The sequence below is a fragment of the Streptopelia decaocto genome (assembly GCF_964273445.1).
Source record: "Streptopelia decaocto genome assembly, chromosome: 1".
Lineage (NCBI taxonomy): Eukaryota > Metazoa > Chordata > Aves > Columbiformes > Columbidae > Streptopelia > Streptopelia decaocto.
The window spans coordinates 38,436,857-38,458,357 of NC_138663.1; the positions used below are offsets into that span (position 1 = coordinate 38,436,857).

Consider the following 21,501-nt stretch of genomic DNA (forward strand, 5'->3'; position numbering starts at 1 on the left):
CATGGATAGTCAGCTGTATCCTAATTCTAAGTCTGAAGGAAATCAAATGCTCCAAATTGTGCCTAATGTAGTTAAGTTTGCCCTTTAGGTAGGATAGACCAGTAAGAACATATTACACAGTGATTAGATTAATTCTTGAGTGAAATTCAGAGGGTTGGCTCTATCTGTCTATTGTGCCAGTATATTTCAAATTATTTCAGAGACTAGCACTCTTCCTGTGCTCCGCTCCGCAACAACAGCTGCTCAAGAAATACAGCAGTTCTCTGTCTGGGGGGAAGTTGGCAGCAACTGGGGACAACGCTGCTGTCAGAGTTCAGCTCCCAGTTCTGAAATGCCATTCTACTGGAAATACCAAAGAGCCTAAATCCAGCTACGTATACTGCGGGATGTAAAATAGCTGTATCTCAGCTTTCAACAGAAAGCTCCTGAGTCTCATGACATTTACTCCTTTGGCCCCTGTCAGTCTTCCTCCAGACCCTTCAAAGGATTTGATCTAGCTGCCATAAATGGCTGGAAAACAAGTTGTTCTCCAAGCACTTGGAATTGAGGAGCCAGGGTGACAGGTGCCCCAGAAATAGATATGACAATCAAACTGTTGCCAACGCTAGCCACTGCTGTCCTCCTGACCTGTAAGAAAGGTTAGCCCATGCTCTCCAGGTGTATTAGGAACGATGGACCAGAAAACGGGAGGAAGATGTGTTTGCTGGCAGTACCTGAAGTCTCTCCTCAATAAAATCCAACCGTGAAGGAATTTCAGTGGGTCTCATCAGATAAAATCCTACCGGTAAACTTTTACTAGGCCTGGCAGCAAGCACAGCTCAGTGCTGCCGTGACATCAGAGCGCAGCCTGTCACAATCCACAGGCACCAGAAGAGTTAAAAACGCAGATTCCTGCTAAAACTGCCAAGAGCTACAAACCTTCCCCTGTGTGGGCGGCAGCAGCAACTAAATCCGCTCCCCAACAACTGGCTGGCCTGAGGAAAGACAGGAGGGAAGAGACAGGTCATGGGGGACAACCCCCCAAGTAAAGAGCAGCACAGCATCTGCTCAGGTTTTCAGTTAAAATTGGTGAGACAGTTCTCTTCATTTTATCGCCAGCCTCTCGAGACAGCAGCCTCTGACCTTTATCAGGAAGAGCACCCTTGTCCTCTAATCACAGACTTCCTGGAAAACGCAATCTAGCCAGCAATTAATATAGAATAGAGGGGGGAAAAAAAAGCTTCATAACATCAAATTACCACTGCAATATTTTTAAATACATCCCCCACCACAATGGCAGAAGAATTCAAGCATGTTCTCACAAGCCATCTCGCTCCACTAGCACTATTTAACAGTACTTATTAAAAAGATTTTCTCTCACCTCTCGCCCCAACAAAAAAAACCTGCCCGCCCCCCCTCAAGACTTGTTTTGCAGATGTTGCCTGCAGCATCACAGCTTCTTGCCGTGAAAGCTTCAACACAGGTGTGCAAAGCGTGACCTGGGCAGAATTACATGTGCCATTTCCACTGGGAAATCTGAGAGACTTATTAAGCCAGGACAGTGCCGATTAATCTACTAATGGAATGAATCAAAAGTGTGTTCCTGGCCCTTTCCCTTTCACATCCCAAAGCCTCGGGGGAGCTGAAACCATCTGGCAAATGCCTGCTCTGAGAAGCATTATGCTACTGCTGGAAATACCTCTCCCTTATATTGAGAAGAATGAAACCATCTTCTACCCACCAGCTATTCTCAGGAGCACCTGCGTAGCTTGCCGAGGTTGTCTGCTTGCACGCAGCATCCTTCCCCAGCCAAAGCAGAGCTGCTCACTCACCATGCAGAAGCCAGCAGAACAGAAAGTGATCCCATTCATTTACTCGGGGTCCTGCTGAAGCGGCCAGCACGAGCGGGGCGTTGAAGCAGTTACTGTACTCAGCGTGATGTTCACAGGCTGCCCTCCCACAGCAGAGCCCAACTGCAGGCAGGCACAAGCACACTGCCCAGAGTGAGGAAACGCTCCTGCTGAATTCTCTCAGTCCTTGGGAGCTGCAGGTAGGGTAGCAAGGAGGTGTTTATGTTAATTTAAAAAAAAAAAAAAAAAAAAGTCCTCTAAACGCACTCAAAATGGAGATCTGGCCAGAGAGCTTAAAGGGAAATCAAGATATCAAACAGCTCCAAGGTTCATACATGATACATGTTATTACTGTGAGACAGAGGGAAGGACTGACTCAGAGATGCTGAACACCCTGCACCCTTTGAGTAATAAGCAAGCTCAGGAAGAAACAGAGCTACAAGGCAGCTGTGACAAAGAAAGGATCTCTGGCACTGTTATGATCATACACGAGCAGAGGAGCTTCCTATCTTACAGTTCAGACACACAAGGAAAGAGAGAAAGGCCCAAGACAACAGCAGTCATACGGCTGTGGAATTATGTAGATGGTAACAACTGGCTTTTGACTGTCACAGCAAAACATAAGCACAGGGCAGGGGAGACAAGAGGTCCTCCATGCTCAGAGGCAGCACAGAGCATGTTTAGACAAACAACCATCAGGAATTGCCAAACTTGTTATTACAGACTCCCAGAAACAGGAACTCCAGTCTCCTAAATTACTGTTCCAGTGCTTCACTACATTGAATCAGTAAATGTTAGCTTACCCCATATAATATCTAATTTAAGCCTTCTTTGATGCAAATTAAGCTGCCTTCGATGGACATAGTAAATAATCAATCTTCATCCTCCATACTCCTCTACTCTTTTTTTTGAAGAAGGAATAAGCTCAATATTTTCCACCTATGTCAGGCTCTCTGAGACTCCTTTTCTTGCTCTTCCCTGGACTTTTTCCAGATTCTGTCTGTATCTTTCCTGCAGTGCCTAGAACTAAGCACAGTGCTCCAGTCGCTTTGATGAGCTTAGAAGAATAATCACCTTCTGCAGTTACCCAACACACCTGGAAATGCATTCCAGGTTTTCAAGATCACAAAAACAGCACCACATACTCTGTTATCTCCTATTACCCCAGTTCTTTCCTTCAATATTACTGCTTAGCCAGCTATTCTCCATTTTATATCGCATATAGAGTTCCTTTTGTTAATACAGCTTGGTTTTGTTTAATTTCACATTGTTGGATTTGAGGCCGTTTCTGCAATTTTCCTGTAATCTTTCTGACATCTAATCCCACCTTCCAAATGCTGCCAGCCACTCTGCATACATATAGTCAGTCACTATTTCATTACCCTGATGTTTGATGAACAGAAGAGCAGAGCAGCCAGAGCAGACCATGTTAAGACTCCAGATCACACACACGCAGAAAAGCATGACATAATTACTCCAAATATGGTTTTTGAATGACGTGCTCAATCCCTTCTTAATTTCACCTTCCATTTACCTAGTTTATGTAAAGGTCATGTGGGACTAGGTCCAAAGCCAGAAGCTTTCTCCATCTGCCAGGCCTGCTGCCATGTCAGAAGAGAAAATTAAATTGATCTGACATGATTGGTCCTTAAAAATTAGCAACATATGTCTGTTGCTGCCTTAGTTTTCTTCAGTAAAGAATCTGACCATAAGCATCTTATCTTTTTTTCAGCATCTTTTCAGGTTCTGCAACTACACTGACCAGATGTATTTCTTGGGATCTCTAGCCTCCTTGGGAAAAAAAAAAAAAAAAATCAAGAATAATATTTATTTACACACACTTCATTCACTTGAAAACTGTGAGATTTCACGCTATGTAGAATATACACTGGAGACAACCGATCACTCCAGCACAGCCTCTGTGGGCCTTAACCCTCACTGAAAGCATCTGTCCATTTATACCCCCTCTAAGCAGGAGCAGTGCTGTGCAGCACCTGTGCCTTCCAATAAAACCAGCTTGGGCCAGGAGCCTGCTCAGGCCAGAGAAGCACCAGAGATCACCTGCCCTCTGGGTCCTCTCTAAAAGCTACTCTCTGTTACCAGCACTCTTTCTCTAGCATCCTTCCTGTACCTCTCCTGAGTCATTTTGGAACAGAGCGAGGACTTCCATTACGAAAAGCTTTTCCTCCCTGCCACTTTGAAGAATGAAACACCTAAGCAGGCCCGGCAGAGGGATGGCAGGGCCTGTCTCAGCCCTCCCTAACTGCTCCCCGTGCTGGGTTCAGGCACTGGACCCATCTACTAAACAAAATTTGCCCTATGGAGGACAGTCATTCCGCAGACTTACGGGAAGTCACCCCAAATGCTTGCGGGACGCAAGAGGCCGAACCCTCTTCCCCCTCTCTCCCTACGGCTTTAGCCCTTCCCGTCCTACAACGACAGCAGAAGCTCATAGCAGGGGACACCCTGCGGGGCTCTCTGCGGGGAGGACAGAGGAGCGGCCGGGGCCCCAGCGCGGGCGGGGCGGGGCGGGGCGGGGCGGTGAGCGCTGGCCGGGCGCCGGCCGCCCTCTCCTGGCAGCCCAACGCCACAGCGGCCCGGACCGAGCCCCGTCAGGGCTCCCCAGCGCAGGCACACGTTCCCCCGCACTCCCCTCCTCCTCTCCGAGCTCCCCCGGGTGCACCGGGGCAGGACACGACGGCCAAACCCGAAGAGCTGAGCCCCCTGCCACGCTGCAGCAGCGCCTGGCGAAAGCCCGTCAGCAACACACACGTGCGTACATTTATAGGTATCTAGAAATAACTTTCACGAAGGTACTGTAATCTTTCAGAAAAATAAAATACTGAATGCACAGAAACTACTTCAATTTTCTTCTGTTTGTTTGGGATTTTCTTCTTCCAGTTAAGAAGAAAATCTTCACCCATGCAATGGCAGCGCAACTGTGCAAGCTGAGCACCCCGAGGTCCCCTCAAGTGAGAATTTTAAAACCACTCTGGTTTCAAGTTTGCTGTGTACAGAACATTTTTCCCATAAAACATACCTAAGGTGGGGGACTCATTGCCACAGGATGTTGCGGATGCCAAAGATTTAGACAGGCTCAGAAAACATTTAGACAAATTCGATAAAGAAAAATCTATCACAGGTGACTTGAAAAATAAAAATCTATGGCCAGGAAATCCCAAAGCCACAGGATTGCTTCAAGAGTACAGAGGAGGGGAAGTTTCACTGAATCTTGGCACAGCTCCCTCTGCTTTAAGTACTTGCTATTAGACACGGTCAAAGCCAGAACACTGCAAGGGAGAGACCTTCTGTCTGACCCAGAATAGCCACTTTCATGTCCTCAATAGGATATAATATCCATGAACAGGCTGTCTTCTCTACGCCATTTGGTTTTGGTCCTCCAACTGATCATTTTACAGACTACTTCTAATACACGTGCTACACTCTCTAGCACTCAATCATTCAGAAGGGGAAATCTGAACAAGATGTTGTCCCTCCCGCCAAACTAACGGAGTGGCCTGGGAGTCTCCAAGACTCTTGCAGACATTGGGTAACCCTTCAACGGTCAAGAAGTACATCTCAGGAGAAAAAGTGGTCTCCTGGTCCTCTCCCAAGAAGGATGACTCACATCTCCTCTCTTTAACCCCAAGCAGAGATGAGAAATTGCTTGAATCAGAAGACTCAAATATGAAAGGAATTTGTATTACATCATCCAGTCCATTTCCTGCCAACGCCTTACAAACCCAGAGTTTGGACGGACTATTCATCAGCAAGGTGATCATTACTTCCCTTGAGAAGCTCTTTATAGGACCAAAGCAGCTTATTGTCAGGAAGTCTTCCCACATATCTGAATTAGATGCACTCCTTAACTACTTCTTCGCATACGACTTTTCTCCACATGGTTATTTTTTTTCTGTTTTTATTGAGTATCAGCGAGGCGTGCATTACCATGGAGCTCACCAAATGTGTTTATAAACATTATTCAAGGTTCTGTAAAGAAAGGGTTCCCTGCCTTGTATTCAGAGAGGGTGGAAAGGCAGCAGACATAAGGGAAAAGTGAAATAAATATATGGTCAGAGTGATCCACTTGCAGAACTTTTGTCAACTTGTGCTTCTATTATTGAAGGGTTTAGATGGTAGGAAATCAGCTAAAGAGAAAGGAAAGGAGGGATTTGGGGGAATGTGGCCAACCAACTCAGTTCAAAGAGGAACTGCAGAAAGCAGGTTTATAACAGGCTGGGTATTTAGTGGTGTACACATTACAATCTTTTCTGATCCCAGTTCCTGAATCTTTCCTGCAGTTCCTTAGGGATTTAGCTGGGGCCTAAGAAAATAAGTAACCACTTCTTAGCACTTTAAGTGATCAAGCATCTTACCAAGACAGTCTTGGATTTGGGGGAGAAGTATTGCTGGATTAGTCTCAGCAGATCTCATCTTCCCACTTCCAGCTCCTCCATGATTGCAGATGTGCTTGAACTTCAGCCTGTAACCAACTCCTCCTTCAATTTTTAGCTAAATACTCTGCTCTCTTCTTTCCTTCCCAGATATCATGATTTACATTGCTTTTAACCTAACTCTCTCCACTATCAACACTGTTTTATTTTCTGAATGTGCTAAGAGCTATAACGAGTTAGATGCACTCCAGTAAAGGGTGTCTCAGGAACCTCTCCCCTCCTGTAGCAGTAAATACCTGTCCACAGCACACCTTAACTGGCCCACATCCTTTATAGCTTAGCTGCTAAATTGTAACCTCCCCAGCAGTTACCCCACTATGTACCCTTGAACCCCCTCTGCATGCAGCTGCCTCACAGATGCTTCCCATCTCCTGAGTATGTTGACATTTTTGGCCTCACCGTATTCTCTAAAGTGAAGTTCATTATTTTCAATGGGAGGTTGCAGTTAGGTCAGTAACAGAACATCCCTTCGGTCTTCTAGCACAGAGTAGAAACATTTCACTGCTTGCCTGAAGAGAAGCTGTGGAAGCCAGGAAGCAGCAGATTTGGCAGTCTTACCCTAATTCACCTCATTTTAAACATAGGGAAGAAATTTAGAACCATTTTCCCTCATTAACTTGGTCCTATCCCAAATTCTGGGTTGTTTGCTTTCAAGCACTCCTCAGAAGCACCAGGAACACCAAGTCTGGTCTTCTCCATTTTATACAGAGGACCTCATGGGCTTCCTGCTCTTTGTCCTGGCTGTTCACTCACGGAGTGAGGTGTTAAAACTTTATTTAAGGCCTTTCTAGAACCTCCCTCTGTCCCTCAAGTTAAGCATCTGTATTAAATACACTCTACTCAAACCTAAAGTGTAAGAAACAAACAAACAGAAAACCTACTTTCTAGCTCCTGAGCAACTTAACACTTCTACTGCCACAACCTCACCAGTTACCAAGCTAGCTAGTATACACACTAGAGGGTTTATTTTCATGGTCAGTTACAAGCAGGAAAACAAATTAAAAACAAAAATGCTTTTCAGGAACGCTACTTGCAGATTTAAACTCTTGAGACAGAGTCTGTTCCAGTTCCAGGATCAACAAAGTAGGGCACTGGAGAGACTGTGGTTGGTGCTATCATGGAACAAATAAAAACAACAAATGGCCAAACCATTTTCCTCCAGAAGTTCACTTTTAATTTGTCTTATGAGAAGAGCATCTCAGTCTGTTAATACTAAACCAAGATATTTTTGTGGATATCCTAATCCACACTGCTAATCCACTGCTATCCACCCAGCTGTTAATCAAGTTGTGGCAATATGCCCAAATGCATGCTTCCTCCACATGATGAAGAAGAGGAAGATAGGTAAAGGAGCCTGATACCGCAAAGACAAGACAACAGAGGTTTCCACCTCTGAACTGCCTGCAAGACCCCAGCTGCTGGCAGCAGAGACCACGGATGGGAGCAGCAGTGCCTCTGCGCAGCCAGTGCCAACAGGCAGCCCAGTGACCTGCTGTCCTCCCTCCCCATGCATACCCTTCACACCTCAGGATAAAAGGCTTCCTTGACCAGCTCCCTGCATCGGGGGGGAAGTGCACAAAGAAAACAAATGGGGGAAAAAAACCAACAGGGGAGGCTTCCTTTTCTCAGGGATTGCCACTGCCACTGTTCAGCCAGCACAGCTCACAGCCCTGGGGAGGGGAGGACATGCAGCCACCTGCTGCCTGTGATGCCCCAACAGTTACTCCAAAGCAGCAAGTGGGTAAAGACCCTGGGGAACAGGCTGACAATTGGAGAGGATTTAACAGCATTTCACCTTAACCTTGAATGCAAACCAAGGGGATAGTGATAAAGCTGTTCCTATCAGTTGCCATGGGCACCCGCGCTACCTTGGGCTGCAGTCTCATCCACCTACATGAGAACAACAGGTCAGGCCTGGTGAGTGCTCAGATGGAAAACGAGCCACTGAAATGAAGCTGTTGTAGGAAGTGTCACTTGTGATAGGTAACAATGTTTCCACCACATTAGTACCAAGTCAATGGCCCTGTTTGATTTAAGAATTGTACTCATAGAAGTACAAGCTTTTAAAAGAAGCTTCAAACCAACATCCTAACCCGTTTTGATAGCTGAGGATCACTTTCCGTAACAAAAGAGGTATAACAGGTCTAACATCCTGACCCATTTCTGGTGTCTGCAATTACCTCCTGCTTCCATAAACTCACTCTCCTCCTCTCTTCCCTTCAGTGGCTGCTAAACAACGTGTTCTTGCTCATTTTGCTTCGTGTTGGGGAACAAAATTGTTCTGTACAGCTGCCAAATTCTGCCACAGAAGTGTCAGTATTCAGCACTCAAATTTCAGATATCATGTCTAATACAATTCGACACAGAAAACACTAGAGCAATATGACATAGGCCTTGGCTATATATAAAACAGCCTGGTGCAGTCAGCATGGAATAGCTTTCTGGAAGCAGAGTGTTTACTCTTGATGAGTTTGTTTTTATGTAAAAGTTATATCAGTATAGCTGTACCAGTCATTTTCCGTGTTGAGACCAACTCATAATACCTCAGAGGTGTTTGTCACAGCTTGGGAAATGAAGCAAGGAAGTCTTGGTTCACTGCATTTTAGGCAGGCGCTCATGTTACCAAAAAAAAAAAAAACCACCCAGAAACACCACTTTGTTGGCAGGCCCAGTAGAGGGATAAAGAACTGAACAGTCCCCGGAGAATAAGCTCTCCTCATGAAAACACTTGGTTCTCATCTCTGCTAATGATGTTACACTAATGCTGCCCGTATTTTCCCTTTACTGAGGGCTTCATTCCTGCCATCAGCATAGCTCTGGGGAAAAGGAGGGGGCATCCTGCCATTCCTGTATGTGTATTAGACATCCACACAGCAAACCCGGAATTCTTGAGAACAGTCCCAGAGAGGTCTCTAGCTCCTTATGCAGCAGTACTGCAGCCCCAGTACTGCAGCACTTCGGCAACAAAAAGCCTTCTCTTTTTAGGCAAACTTACACCATAATGATTTAGCTCACATGTTCCTGGGCCCCAGCACCAGAAAAAATCCAGTAAGACAGCATTATGGCAGGGTAGGTAAAGAACAACCCAGAAACTCTTGGTTATCATAAAGCAATCACACAACACCAGAATTAAGAGTAATACAGCCTCGATATGAATCCAGCTCATTTGCCTCAGTGCTGCTGCCCATGCATGATGATGACAGAATGCTTAAATATTTGGGAAAGGATACAAAATAAACTTCATACTGTAGACCTAAGCATTCCCAAATCACCAAAGTGAGGACTCAAACCAATCACATATTTCAACTACAAAAAAAACCCCTACAATAAGCTGGAACATCTGGGTATGATTTAACCACTAGAGGGTGTAAAACAGCATAGTGAAAGATTTGCAGCCAGCAATTAATGGCATTTAGACCTTGAAGGAGCAAAAGGACGTACAAACAAGTGAAGGAGTAGGATGCTACATAGGTGAACAAAAGTGCAAGTTATATCTACAGAATTTCTAGCAGGACTAGTGTGGTCACACAACAAGAAGCCCTAGAAATAAAGCTCTGATTTGCTACTTCTGCTAAGGAAAACATTGTGGCAAAAAACACAGCATGAGTATTTACAATAAAGAACTGCAATGGGAAAGAGCGAGAGACAGAGACACTCACCAGCTCAAATCCAGCTCCTAATCTGAGGAAATCTGTCAGAATTGCTCCTGCATCTCATAATTTGTTACAGGGTCAGGATCGCTACATGTATTCCCACACCACTTCCTTCCTCCTTTCCCAGCACAGAAAGGCAGGTGATGGATCAGCCATCGCTGTCTCTCCCACACCAGTCCCAGTCTGTGGCAACAGAGGACTTCTTTCACTGCTGCTACCGTGTCACAGGTCCTGAATCAAATTAGCTAAAAGCCTTGAAACCTCATTAGTGAGAACCAGACCTGAATTTAAGATGCTTCAGGGCCAAAAGCAAGAAAGAAAGACAAATATCTAACACAGATCAAGATGTTACTGAGAGCAGAAAAAAAAAAAAAGCTCATAAAAATCTTTTTTTGGCTGCATTTGCTAAAATGAGAGCACACAAGTTAAATTGAAGCTGTTTGCCCACAAAGAAACTTCCATAAAGCTATCTGCCATTTGAAATACATATGCACACTGGCTAATACGTTACTTCCTGTGCTCACCCATACAGAGCCCTCCAGGGCTGCCCAGGCAGTAATCATCATTTCACGCCCTGGCTGCTGTACAGCTTCCTGTGCCCATCTCCACTGATCTGCCAGCAACAGATGGTCGGGATTTTCAAACGAGAAGAATTATTAAGGCATGAGAAAGAAGAAACCTGGGAAGTGGGACGTACTGGCAGTCACCAAAATGAAACACCAAAAGACACTCCTAAATGGGTAAGCTGAAGTACAAAATAGGGTGCAGAAGGTTCTATTGGAATGGACAAGTGAAAAGCACGTATGAACCACGTTAAGGATCTGGGACTGGCTCTGCCTCTCAACCCAGCATCCCTTACTTAGAGTGGATAGATTAGGAACACAACTCCCACAGCATCCCAGAGTGTAATATTTATTTGTGCTGGTTAACAGTTTAATATATCCCAGTAGACATTCTGAATAATTTCCTCTTATATAGAAATTCATACATGTTACAAGCACTGAAGATTCAAGCTCTTCAGTTGCTGAAGCTGCACTATGCTGCACTTTCTTCATAACATCTCCTGTTATGCTGTTGCTCCATATACCCAGACCTCATCAAGATATGATGAAAATCACTTTCTTTATATAGCAGTACCTGAGAGTATTAAAGAATTTGATTTTGGTTTTGTTATTTGCTCATTACCAAAATGTGCTGCATTATTGATTTTCTGTGTATATTAATTTCCTGTTGCACTGGTTCATACTCTGCTTTGCAGTAGCACTGCAGAACACCGAAAAAAAACCCATTCAGTCTAAGAAGGGAGGTTTAATGTGTGACAGTTGTATCTTACAACCCATTAAATTTCATTTGTTCCAAAGCATCTCCTCCTTCCGTCGTGCAAATTCATCATCTGGGATTTCTCTGTCTTCTGCTAGGAGGCAAGAGAATGCTTACAGATGCAATGCAGTGAACAGTGTAATTTTTACTGCTGCAGAAGGAGAACATCCTGAATAAGAGCAAGGAGCAGGGGCCCTGCAGGGCTTGAAAGGAAGGCAAGACAAGTTCACAGATACTAGAAACAACCCAATGGGATGTGTCATTCCTTACTCCACCAGCAAAGCAAACTCTCACAAAATTTCAGTGCTATTTTGCTCCCCAGATGCTAGAATTACTGCAATAAGTATAAAACAGGGCCAAGCATGCACTGGCATTGAACATCTACAGTCACTAACACTGAGGAGATACAGTGGGAGCTTTGGACAGGGATTTTAAGTTACAAATTTTTTAAGAACAAAGAATTTCCTAAGCCATTGGTAATGTGGATGATGTTTAACCCCTTGCCAGGCGTGTTGCCACATACCACTGGAGGCCATAAAAAACATTCAATCTACCACATATATTTCTACAAGCATTCCACAAGAGCACAAAACAATTTCGACTCCATAACTAGACAGCCAGGAAGGTGTCGGACAAAACATCCGTAAGTGTAAAGAGATGAGCACACAAACACACGCATTCACTGCAATCAGACTCTTACTTGATTGTCTCTTGCTGGGTATCCATGATAACCTGAAGTTAGAGGCTCGTTCTGCAAGACAAGAAGACAAAGAATGAACGCTGTGGTTACAAGGAATAGAAACCAAGGAATTATATGCCTGTCTTAACTCAGCTGAAAACGAGAACCTGCATGAAATGGGGGAAGAATGAGCTAAGATTAAAGTACTCTGCTAACTTCCTATTCTCCATGTAAGCCAATACACCTAAGATTCATTCTCAACTGCATATGCCAAACCGTACAGAGAAAAAAAAATAATTCAAAGCCATAAAATAAGTATAAACTAATCTTACCTCACCCCCTGTAATTTCAGCTGTGTATAATTTTTGTAATTTTCCCAAGAATTTTTATATGCAAACTTCATTTACCATCATGACAACTGAACAAAATAGAACATAAAATTACTGAAGCTACTGCCTACCTTGCCCAGTCTTGAATAAATGTTTTCATAAACATTAGCCATAAAAGTGTCAATTTTCTCCTTTTCAAAGGTATACTAATAGTTTAAGATGTACTTAAAAAGCAGTCAGTGCAACTTCAATCACCCCAGTAAGCCTGAGAAATACCTCACACACTCCCAACAGGAAATCAATCCTCTAAACTTTCTTCCTTCACCCCAGAAGGGACTCTGAGTCTACATGTTTTGTGTTATTGGCAGCCCCATCACCCTGCTCTGCAGGAGTACATCAACCTCCAACACCTCTGGAATTTCTCCATTAAATTCCCAGATTTGTCTCTATTTTAGCAGTGTAGCAGGGATTAAGATATCATACTTCATGATACTTCCTAAATGTTTATTTCTTTTTCTTAATTTATTTTCTGTTATTTTCCCTCCAACATCACCTATTCGAAATGGGGACAGGGCACTCACACAGGGCTCATGCATGCACCTTTCTCTCTGGGTGGAGGATAAACTAAGTTATAATAAACAAAGCCTGTATCAATTCCACCTGGTACCCCTGTGCATTCACATGGAACTCCCAGTAGAAAGCTAGGAGGACGAAAAGAGGCAGCCGTCCTCCGCAATCACTTTTTAGGTCTGTTCCTATCTCTTGTTATGACTTGTGAGGAGGAACTCCTAAGTCAGCCCTGCTCTTTCTCCAGCAGCTCTCAGGCAAGGGGGGGCCCTCTCTAGAGGCCCAAGGGGAAGATCCTGATAAAACACAACAAAACAATCCCCAACTGTCAAAACCAAAGATATTCTGGGCATGAAGCTGACAGAGATGTATGATCGCTGTCATGAAGAGTTTTTGTTGAGATGTTTTTGTGTTTGTGCTGGGATACTGGGGTTAAACAGACCAGCTCCTACCAGAGAGAGGTCTTCTGCTCTCCACAGGACGTGTGGCTGCTGGCACAATTTCAGAGTTTACACAAGAGCGCTTTAACACAACTTCTGCTAAAAAACAAGGTGCTCATATTTCAATACAGGGACTGGCAATGCTATTTTAAGTTCAGATTCATCCTCCCTCTCTTCCTCTTTACCTCAAACCTACCCAGGGGATTCTCTGTGGAAACCTGCCAGGAAACATCCAGGCTCTCCTCGGGCTCTCACACTAAAGCTACAGAACATGCACAGTGTGAGAGCTTCAAGGACAACAAAACTTATGGCAGCCAGTTTTGGGGATTAACAGTAATTAATTAGGTTGACCACCCTGTGAGTACATTCTTCTCGAATACTAATAGCCAGCAAGCAGGTAAAGCACAAAACTCCACAAATAATACAGAAACACAAAGAAGGACACAGAAGTTGGAAGAAGCAAGTGGAGACCGACAGCTACAGTACCAGGGTCTCAGCGAGCTTTTGGGTTTTAACCGTGAACTTAATTAAAAACCAAGCAACATCATTATGAAAACACACAACTATTTCTTTTCCCCCAGCATAAGCATAGATTATAAAAAAACTACTGTGATTGCTGTTCCTCCCACATGCTACAGTTTACCAACTTAGATAAGTGCCATAAGCATCCACCTGTATCAGGAGAGATAGTCTTCTCTAAAAGACCATTCATTCCAGTTACGCTTTTAACAGCACTTGTACACACACCTACGAGGTCAGTACCTCAAACAGACTTGTGTGCCAGTCTCACAACACGCTGGAAAGCAGGAAGATTTCCACACAGAGAACAAGGAATTAAAAGAGAAGTTACCACTGCAGGTACCAAAGATAGGGACAGTGAACATAAGCAAAGTTATAATGAAGAGAGGAAAAATAAATAGTTATCTTGAGGATGGTATTTTACACATCAGGGACTGAAAAAAGGAATTGTCACCAAAGCTGTGGCAGAAAAGAGACAAAACCAAACTTTGCGGGATTTCCTGAAGTCAAAAGACCTGGATGCCCAGAAATCACATCTAGAAACAGAGCAGTTTCATAAGCAGAGGCAAAGCACAAGCCTGTGAAAAGGAAGAGAAAGATTATTACAGAGATCTGGTCCACAGTATGCAAGAGGTTGGAAAGAAACAAGAAAAATCAAGGGCACAGGAAAGACGCTACCAGCAATCTCCACTTTGTTTTTTGGAAGACAAACTCCATAAGCAGCAGACTAAAAACATTTGATGGATACGGTTGCATCAGAAAGTAAAAGAAGAGGTAAAAGAAAAGGTGAAAGAAGGTTACGTTAGGAAACAAGAGTTTGGAGAAAGCAGAAGTTAGAAAGAAGACAGCAGCTGGAGCATTAAGGTCACAAAAAGGCCACAGATATCTCTGCCTTTCATACAGCAATGCTACCACCAAGGACTGAACTCTCTGCAAAATCCCCGCTGTGCGTATCATTGCTCTAATTGAACTTAGCTCTCTGAGACAAGGCAGGAAGCGCCTAGGGAAACCGTCTCCTGCCAATAATCTCCAGTGCTGCCAATTTTACAGGTCACTAATGGTGAATCCGGGGCCTGCTGCATGATTATTCCATACAGAGTTTCCTTTTGTTGAAAACTAAACAGAGCAAGAAGTGAAAGCAGCAAACTCCTGCAACTAGAACGGGACAGTTCAGCAGCACCCAGAGGGAACATCCCAGTTAGTTTGCGAGCAAGCCAAGGCTGGGGGTACAGCTCCATCTCCTCCTCTGCCTGCAAATGCACGAAACTAATCCCACAAAATGGAAGTGAAAAGAGAAAGAGGGAAGATTTAACATGGATAAATACCCTGCCCACAAACACAGAGGGATCCTGCCTTCTGGCAGCAGCCTGGTGGGAGAGGGAACCCCCACATGACTCCATCTCTCTCACAGCTCCCTCCTGCCAGTTACATTTCTCTTTTGATACCAGCATGCAACCCAGACATTCGTAAATAAATTGATTTAGGCAGTGCTAGCCTGCAAAATCAAATCAAACTGTCACTGGGATGTTTCACTAGCTCGTTTACCACTGAAAGGCATTTATTGGGTACTTGCGATTTGCCTTAGAGAAGGAAGGAAAAAAAAAAACTAGAAGCTAATACAGTATATCAGCTTTATGTAACACAAACTGTGACACTATTCAAATGATATTGATGACCTCATGTATGGGTTTCCACACTTCTGCAGGACGTGTGAGCATGATGGTTGTACTCCAGTAACAGTCCCTGTGCTGGCCAATGGGATCCAACAGGACGAAAGCCACAACTCAGTCAAAGCCCCTCAGCCTTTAACCCCACTTCTTTACTTCAAATTTTCCCTCTTCTTTAATTTCCCAGCCTTGTTAACACAAGTTCTTTCCCACTAACATTTGCAACAGCAACGTCTGCCACAAAGTGCAAGCCACAGGTACTGTCTTGGGTCACAAGACACAGTACAGCCAGTTGCAGATCACTCAAAAGCAAAGGAGATGCTCCTGCACTAGCAGAACAGCCAGGCTTTAGGGTCATTGGGTTTTTGACACCTCTTGACTTGATAAATTTTAACACAAGGAGTTGTCCATAAACCGGACACCAAGAAGACATGATCAGCTCTGCAGGTCCTATTAACTTACAAAAGGCCACAGTGGACTGGAGTAGAGGACATTTCCTCTAGAGAAAATGCTGTAACACATAATGCTCTCAAGGTTTTCTTAAAAATAAACCCAAATTTTAGCTTAAAGAGGCAATAATTGTCTTTGACCTAACTTGACCCCAGAACAAATTAATTTTACATCACAGACTCACCATTTTGCCAGACACAACAATTAGTGAGGCCTGATTAGCAGTTGTTTCTTGACAGCCGAACTAAATCTAAAGCCTGCAAATTACAAGTGTGCTGCTAGGAACTGTTATCTTCACGAGTTCATCAGTATTTCCCCAGCTGGAGAACCAATTCCTGCTGAATACAAGCTTCATTTTGTAGTGTTGAGTCCTTTTGGTTGCAAAGATAATCTCAGAAACACAACTAAGCAATCTCTCTTTTCTGGATCTGTGGTGTGCCTGCTTTCCTGACAATGCTAGGAAAAGTGAAGTTAATGCAATCCTTTCAAGTTTCACAACCATCTCCTGGCTCCTGAGCAACAGCAGCAAAACTGACAGAAGAGCAGCTCATCTGCCTCTGCTCTGACAGCCCCTGAGAGTTACGGGTAGCACAGCAGCCTGGTGGCACGACAGAAGTGACAAGGGAAACCCCCAGCTCCAGAAAGCCAGAAACCCCTGGACTACATAGAGCAACAAAATAAAGGCGACAAAAAGTTACTAGTTCTTCCCAAAAGCAAAATGGGATTTTGACGTGGTGAGATAGCACGACTTAAACATTTATCAGAGACTTGTGCTAGATAAGAAGTAGCCACTTTTCTAGAATAGAGAGAGTAAGATGTTTACCCAAAAAAAAAAAAAAAAAGGCTGAAAACACTGGCAACTAAGCTATTAATCTGAAAGTGACAGCTGCAAAAAAGTAAAGCTCGCAGCCAGACAGAAATCCCAACACTGTTTGCCACAGCCCAGTGGTTCACCCTCTTTTTTTATTTACTTCTTGCATAGCATGAAAGACAGAAACCCTGTGCCAGGAGGAAAGGGGGCTTGAAAAAGGCATTTTAGTACTTTAACTGTGGTAGAACACTAATAAAACTGCAAATTACTTGACCTTATTATCAGCTACCAAGAAAACATACAAATAAGGGTCTGATGAAGAATTGCTTAAGTTACTACACATAAACAAAAGAGAAATAACTGTTTCTTTGTCCAAGTGTATCTGATGCATTCAGTCTGCCTTCTTGACTGTGTGTGCCATCTCCCTACCTCAAATTGTCTGTGGATAAAATTAACGGGAAAAGCAGCTTCTACGGCTGAACTACAGATTATTAATGAAAAACTGAATTAAAGTAGTTTTTAACTGGATCTGAATGTCACCCTTCTCCCTTGATACTTATCCTAATTTGATATACAGCTCTCGCTAATCACTCTGCAGTTCCAATAGCTGCATCTATGGTGTGGGACTCTTCCCCTCAGCTGTCTTCACTTTCAATTAAACTTGCTTCTCAGCTTTGGCCAGTTTCCACATACCATCTAGCAAAGAACTCCTATTTATTGCTTCCTTGTTTTTGTCCTGACATCAACAACCTGTGCTCATGGTGACGCAAGTAACAGGACTTTTATTTTACTCCTTACCCTTTTTTTTTTTCTTGAAAGTGTATTTGCGGACTAAATACCCAAGATCTTGTTAAAAGGCACCACACCAAGTACGTTGCACGCTGCTGTCCTTGATCGCTGAGAAGACGCACGCCGGCTGGCAGGGCCCCAGCTTCTCATATCCACCCGAATTACTGAGGCCACTTCGAGGGACAGGAAGCCAAAGGTGCCATCGCCAGCACAGTGCTCCTGCCACCATGGGCCTGATGCCAGCATCTGCCCCCACGAGGGCAAAGAAGCACCCACGGACTCCCTCCTCTGGGCCCTGGAGGCCAGGGCCTGGCAGGGCCGGGATGGAGGCCCATCCGGCCCTTCTTCCTTCCTGGAATTCTGGCCTTGTTGCTGCGGTTACGGCGGTCTCCGGCCCACCCCACCCCCTTCCCAGGTTTCCCCTTCTCCTAAAAATATCATGTTTTCAGCAGGCCAGCATGATGTCAGACACACGGGACCAGAGAGCTCCTGCACCGGGCTCCTGCCACCTCGCAGGGCCCAGGATCCCTGGGGGGGCAGACAATGAGGTTCCCCACCTCCGGCCTCTCAACGGCTCCAGGAGCCCACATTAGCCCAAAGGCTTTGCCACCACAGGGCTCTCCAAAAGCTGGCTGCCCACCTCTGTAGCAGGGTCACGGTCCCCCACAGCCCCAGGCAGCCATGGGGCCTGCAAACCCTCTGCTTGTCCATCACTGACGAGCAGGACCCGGCCTGAGGGAGGCCAAGCCCGCCAGACGCCCTGGGCGGGAAGCCCAGTGACACAGTAAAGTCGAGAAAGGAAGGTGATGTCAGATGAATAAAAATAGCCTTCTGCCCTGGCCAGGGTTTGAATACTTTGGAGCAATTAGCCAGGCAAGCCCACAAGGTGGCCAACAAGACAGAGCAGGGCAACTTTGGGAGACACCGTGTCCCCGTCGAACAGAGCCACCTAAACCCGTCAGGGCAATCTTCTGTATTCGAAATACATATTTTCTTAACTCCAACCTCCTGGCACTTCTGTTCTGAGAAATCCAGTGTATACTTCAGGAACAATAACTGGTTGGTGTAGCATAAGCTGTAGAACAGAATACACACAAATATACATCTGACCAAACCATACAGAAAGATGGTGTTTAAACTTTTATGTCTGTTAAAAAAATCAGTATACAAGTTTACAAATGCACACAAAGGTTTTAAGCTGACAGTGTCTGTATGAAGTTACAATACATATGTCTAATTTTGCAGAGAGAGGGGTGACTTTTGTACACAGAAAGCACTTAAGCACTTGCATAGCTAAAATGAAAGAGCTAAAACTGAAGGATTTTACAAAAATTCTTTATAACAATGCAGATTCTTCCCTGATTTGGGGGGGGGGGGGTGTCGGGGATTTTTTTTTTCTTTTTTTGAGGGGGCGGGGGAGTGGTTTTCTGTGGATTTTTTTGTGTTGGTTTGGTTTGGGGTTTTTGGTTGGGTTGGTTTGGGTTGGTTGGTTTGGGTTTTTTTTTGTTTTGTTTTCTTTAAATAATGGAAGTAGATTTCCAGAGGTCAGAAGCAGCTTTCCACCAAGTGGGTTTTTCATTTTCCAGATCAGCCAAGGGCTGTTTCCAGCTTCTCAAAGCGATGAATCTCATTAATTTAGTGTAATTCAAATGTGTGAAACATACACTTTTTTTTGGACTACATATGGCAGCACCCTCATACTGCTCTGGGCATAAAGGCACTACAGGCTGCCTCTGCTGGTCCACGATCTACACTGGCAACAATAGATCCAGTGCAAGTTAAAGCCCCTGGGAATACTGTGCACAGTGTGACGTCTATGATCCAGCAAATACAAGGACACTCTGCATGCACAGAAGTCAATAGCACAAAATATTGATTTCCCTCCTCTTTTAGTAGGCAGAAGCATTTTAAAATAGCAGATCATCTTTGCTTCCACACTTACTCAACAGGGACAGGACAGGGCTCATAATAAGGCTTTAAAATCCAGCACTGGGGGCACCTTTGGCTGCCATAATTGTTACATGGGGATGAGGAAGCATTTAACACGTAATTCATGCTAAGCCACTCATTACAGGGCAACATGCTCACGGCATGAAAATTCAGCTTGCTCAACCACCATGGCTACAAGTTTTCGCAAGATGAAGAGGACTATTGAGTTTTGCCTTTGTAGACAGCTTCATTGCTTCTGCTTGGTCAAAAGCCAGGATGGAGAACACAGGAAAGAGCAGGACGAGGTAGACGACAGATCCAGAAGGGAAGTCAGTTGATCACAAGCTTCTTGGTTGATTTTGCAGACATTCAGAGGCTGTTGCTCAAAGGCTAAAAAAGTACTCCTACTTTCCAGAACAAAATTATAGTTATTATATTACCTGCAGAAGAGAAGGCTGAAAGTAATTTGTTGGTTGGGTGTGAAAAGGCTGTGATATAAAATTAAACCTGCCTAGCTTTTAGGGAAATCAGCAGGAAAAAGAGATAGAGGCACAACAGCATACGATTCAGACAAAATCATGCTGTATACCAAGTGCTGCAGGCAAATAGGTGCTGGAGAAATTTTCTGTGCCCTGGACACGCCGGCCTGATTGCATAAGCCACCCTAAATAGTTACAGAAATTATTTTCCCAAGTTTGTGTTACAAACCAGCTTCCCTTTCCCAAAAGACATAATTTCTTCGAGCAGTCTAGACAAATGCAGTTTCATCTGCCAGCCCCAGAGAAAGGAGAGAAAGCGAGGCAGGCAGGCTGACGGGCCAGAGCTGTCATGGCAAGGGGTTAAAAAAGCTGGAGGAGGGAGGAAGCAGAGGGCTTGGGGTGTGGGGTGAAGAAAAGGCAGGCTTTGGGAGCACCGGCAGCCAGGGCTGGTTCTGATCAAGCCCACCGGATTGTGGAGCTGCACAGGAAGTGCTGGGGGGGCTGGGGGTCTCAGCCGCCGCCATCCCAAACACACTAGAAACCTTTGTGTTCCAGCAGCACCATCTGGAAACAGTTAGAGAGAAACAAGTCCCAGGCCTTCCCTCGCAAAATAAAATAAATAAATCCACTGTTAAGACCACTAAGCTTGGCCTCTTCATCCCCCTCCTGGAAAGCTCCTCTCCCTGCAACTCTGGGGAACAAAAGGGCAACTATACAAGGGAACAAACCCCCTCGAGTGCTGTGAGAGTGGCTTGTGGGTCGCAGCAGCCCTCTCTGCTCACAGTGGGCATCCCAAAGTGGCATCACAAGGGGCAGAGAAAGGCCAAATCCTTCATCTCCTGGGCAGCACCCTGCTTCAGAAGCAGTGCTGGTGAAAGAGCATCCAGGGCACTATTTGCATGTAGTACGACCAACACGGGGAAAACACGCACAGCAAGTTCAACTACAGCCACAGTATCCCCAAATGGGAGATGCGCACATTGAGGGCTCACCCTGAATTTAGGCCTCTTGGAAGCTCTCATTTCTGTGCCAAAAATCAGCACACAGATCCAAGAGAAACCACTCCAGTGGAGACAAATATTCCAGATGCAAGCCGGAGATTTAATTCTGTTCTTAAGAGGATGGAAAGACCAGGATGCGAAACGCATCGTCATGGCGATGCTCCCCTGCTGCCTCAGAGGTACCAAGAATCAGAAGGGCAAAGACTGATCCAGCCATTTCCACCCCCCTGAACGGGTTTCTCCCGATAAGGACTGGAACAGCCCTCCAGTGCCTCAGCACGTGTTCTAGAGACAAAGAGGGTGTCTGTCTCCAAAATGCCATTCACTACTATTTTAAAAGGGAAAAGCAGAGGTCATGACTGTTGAATTTTACCAGAACAAATCCCCATGTAACAGTTTATTAGAGAGGTACTCCCCTTGCAAGGTTGCTATCTCCACAACTAAATAAAGCCTGCAGGGCTTTTGCCCTTCCCTCCTTGTCTTCACCATTATTTACCTCTCTCTCCCCCACACATTAGTATTTTTCAGGGTTTTTTCTTCTAATTAAACACCCAAATGCTGCAACACTTGCCTACAAAAATGTAG

The 21,501-nt window shown here is 44.7% G+C and overlaps 1 protein-coding gene across 17 annotated transcripts in view; it reads right to left on the reverse strand.

Annotated features, from left to right (window-relative positions):
* The window catches only part of RBFOX2 (RNA binding fox-1 homolog 2), a 174,481-nt gene that overhangs the window by 125,086 nt on the left and 27,894 nt on the right, over positions 1-21,501 (reverse strand). For 15 of the 17 annotated variants that reach the window (XR_014183765.1, XR_014183766.1, XR_014183767.1 and 12 more), the window contains exon 2: positions 11,957-12,007. The exons of 1 other annotated variant lie outside the window; for it this stretch is intronic. Coding sequence is in view for 12 of the 16 variants with exons in the window: in XM_082049577.1 (XP_081905703.1) it covers positions 11,957-12,007 (51 nt within the window). In the remaining 4 variants the exon portion in view is untranslated. Of the gene's footprint in view, positions 1-1,811; positions 1,866-11,956; positions 12,008-21,501 lie in introns of those variants that run through there. One more of the 17 variants, XM_082049579.1, reaches the window with a different exon arrangement.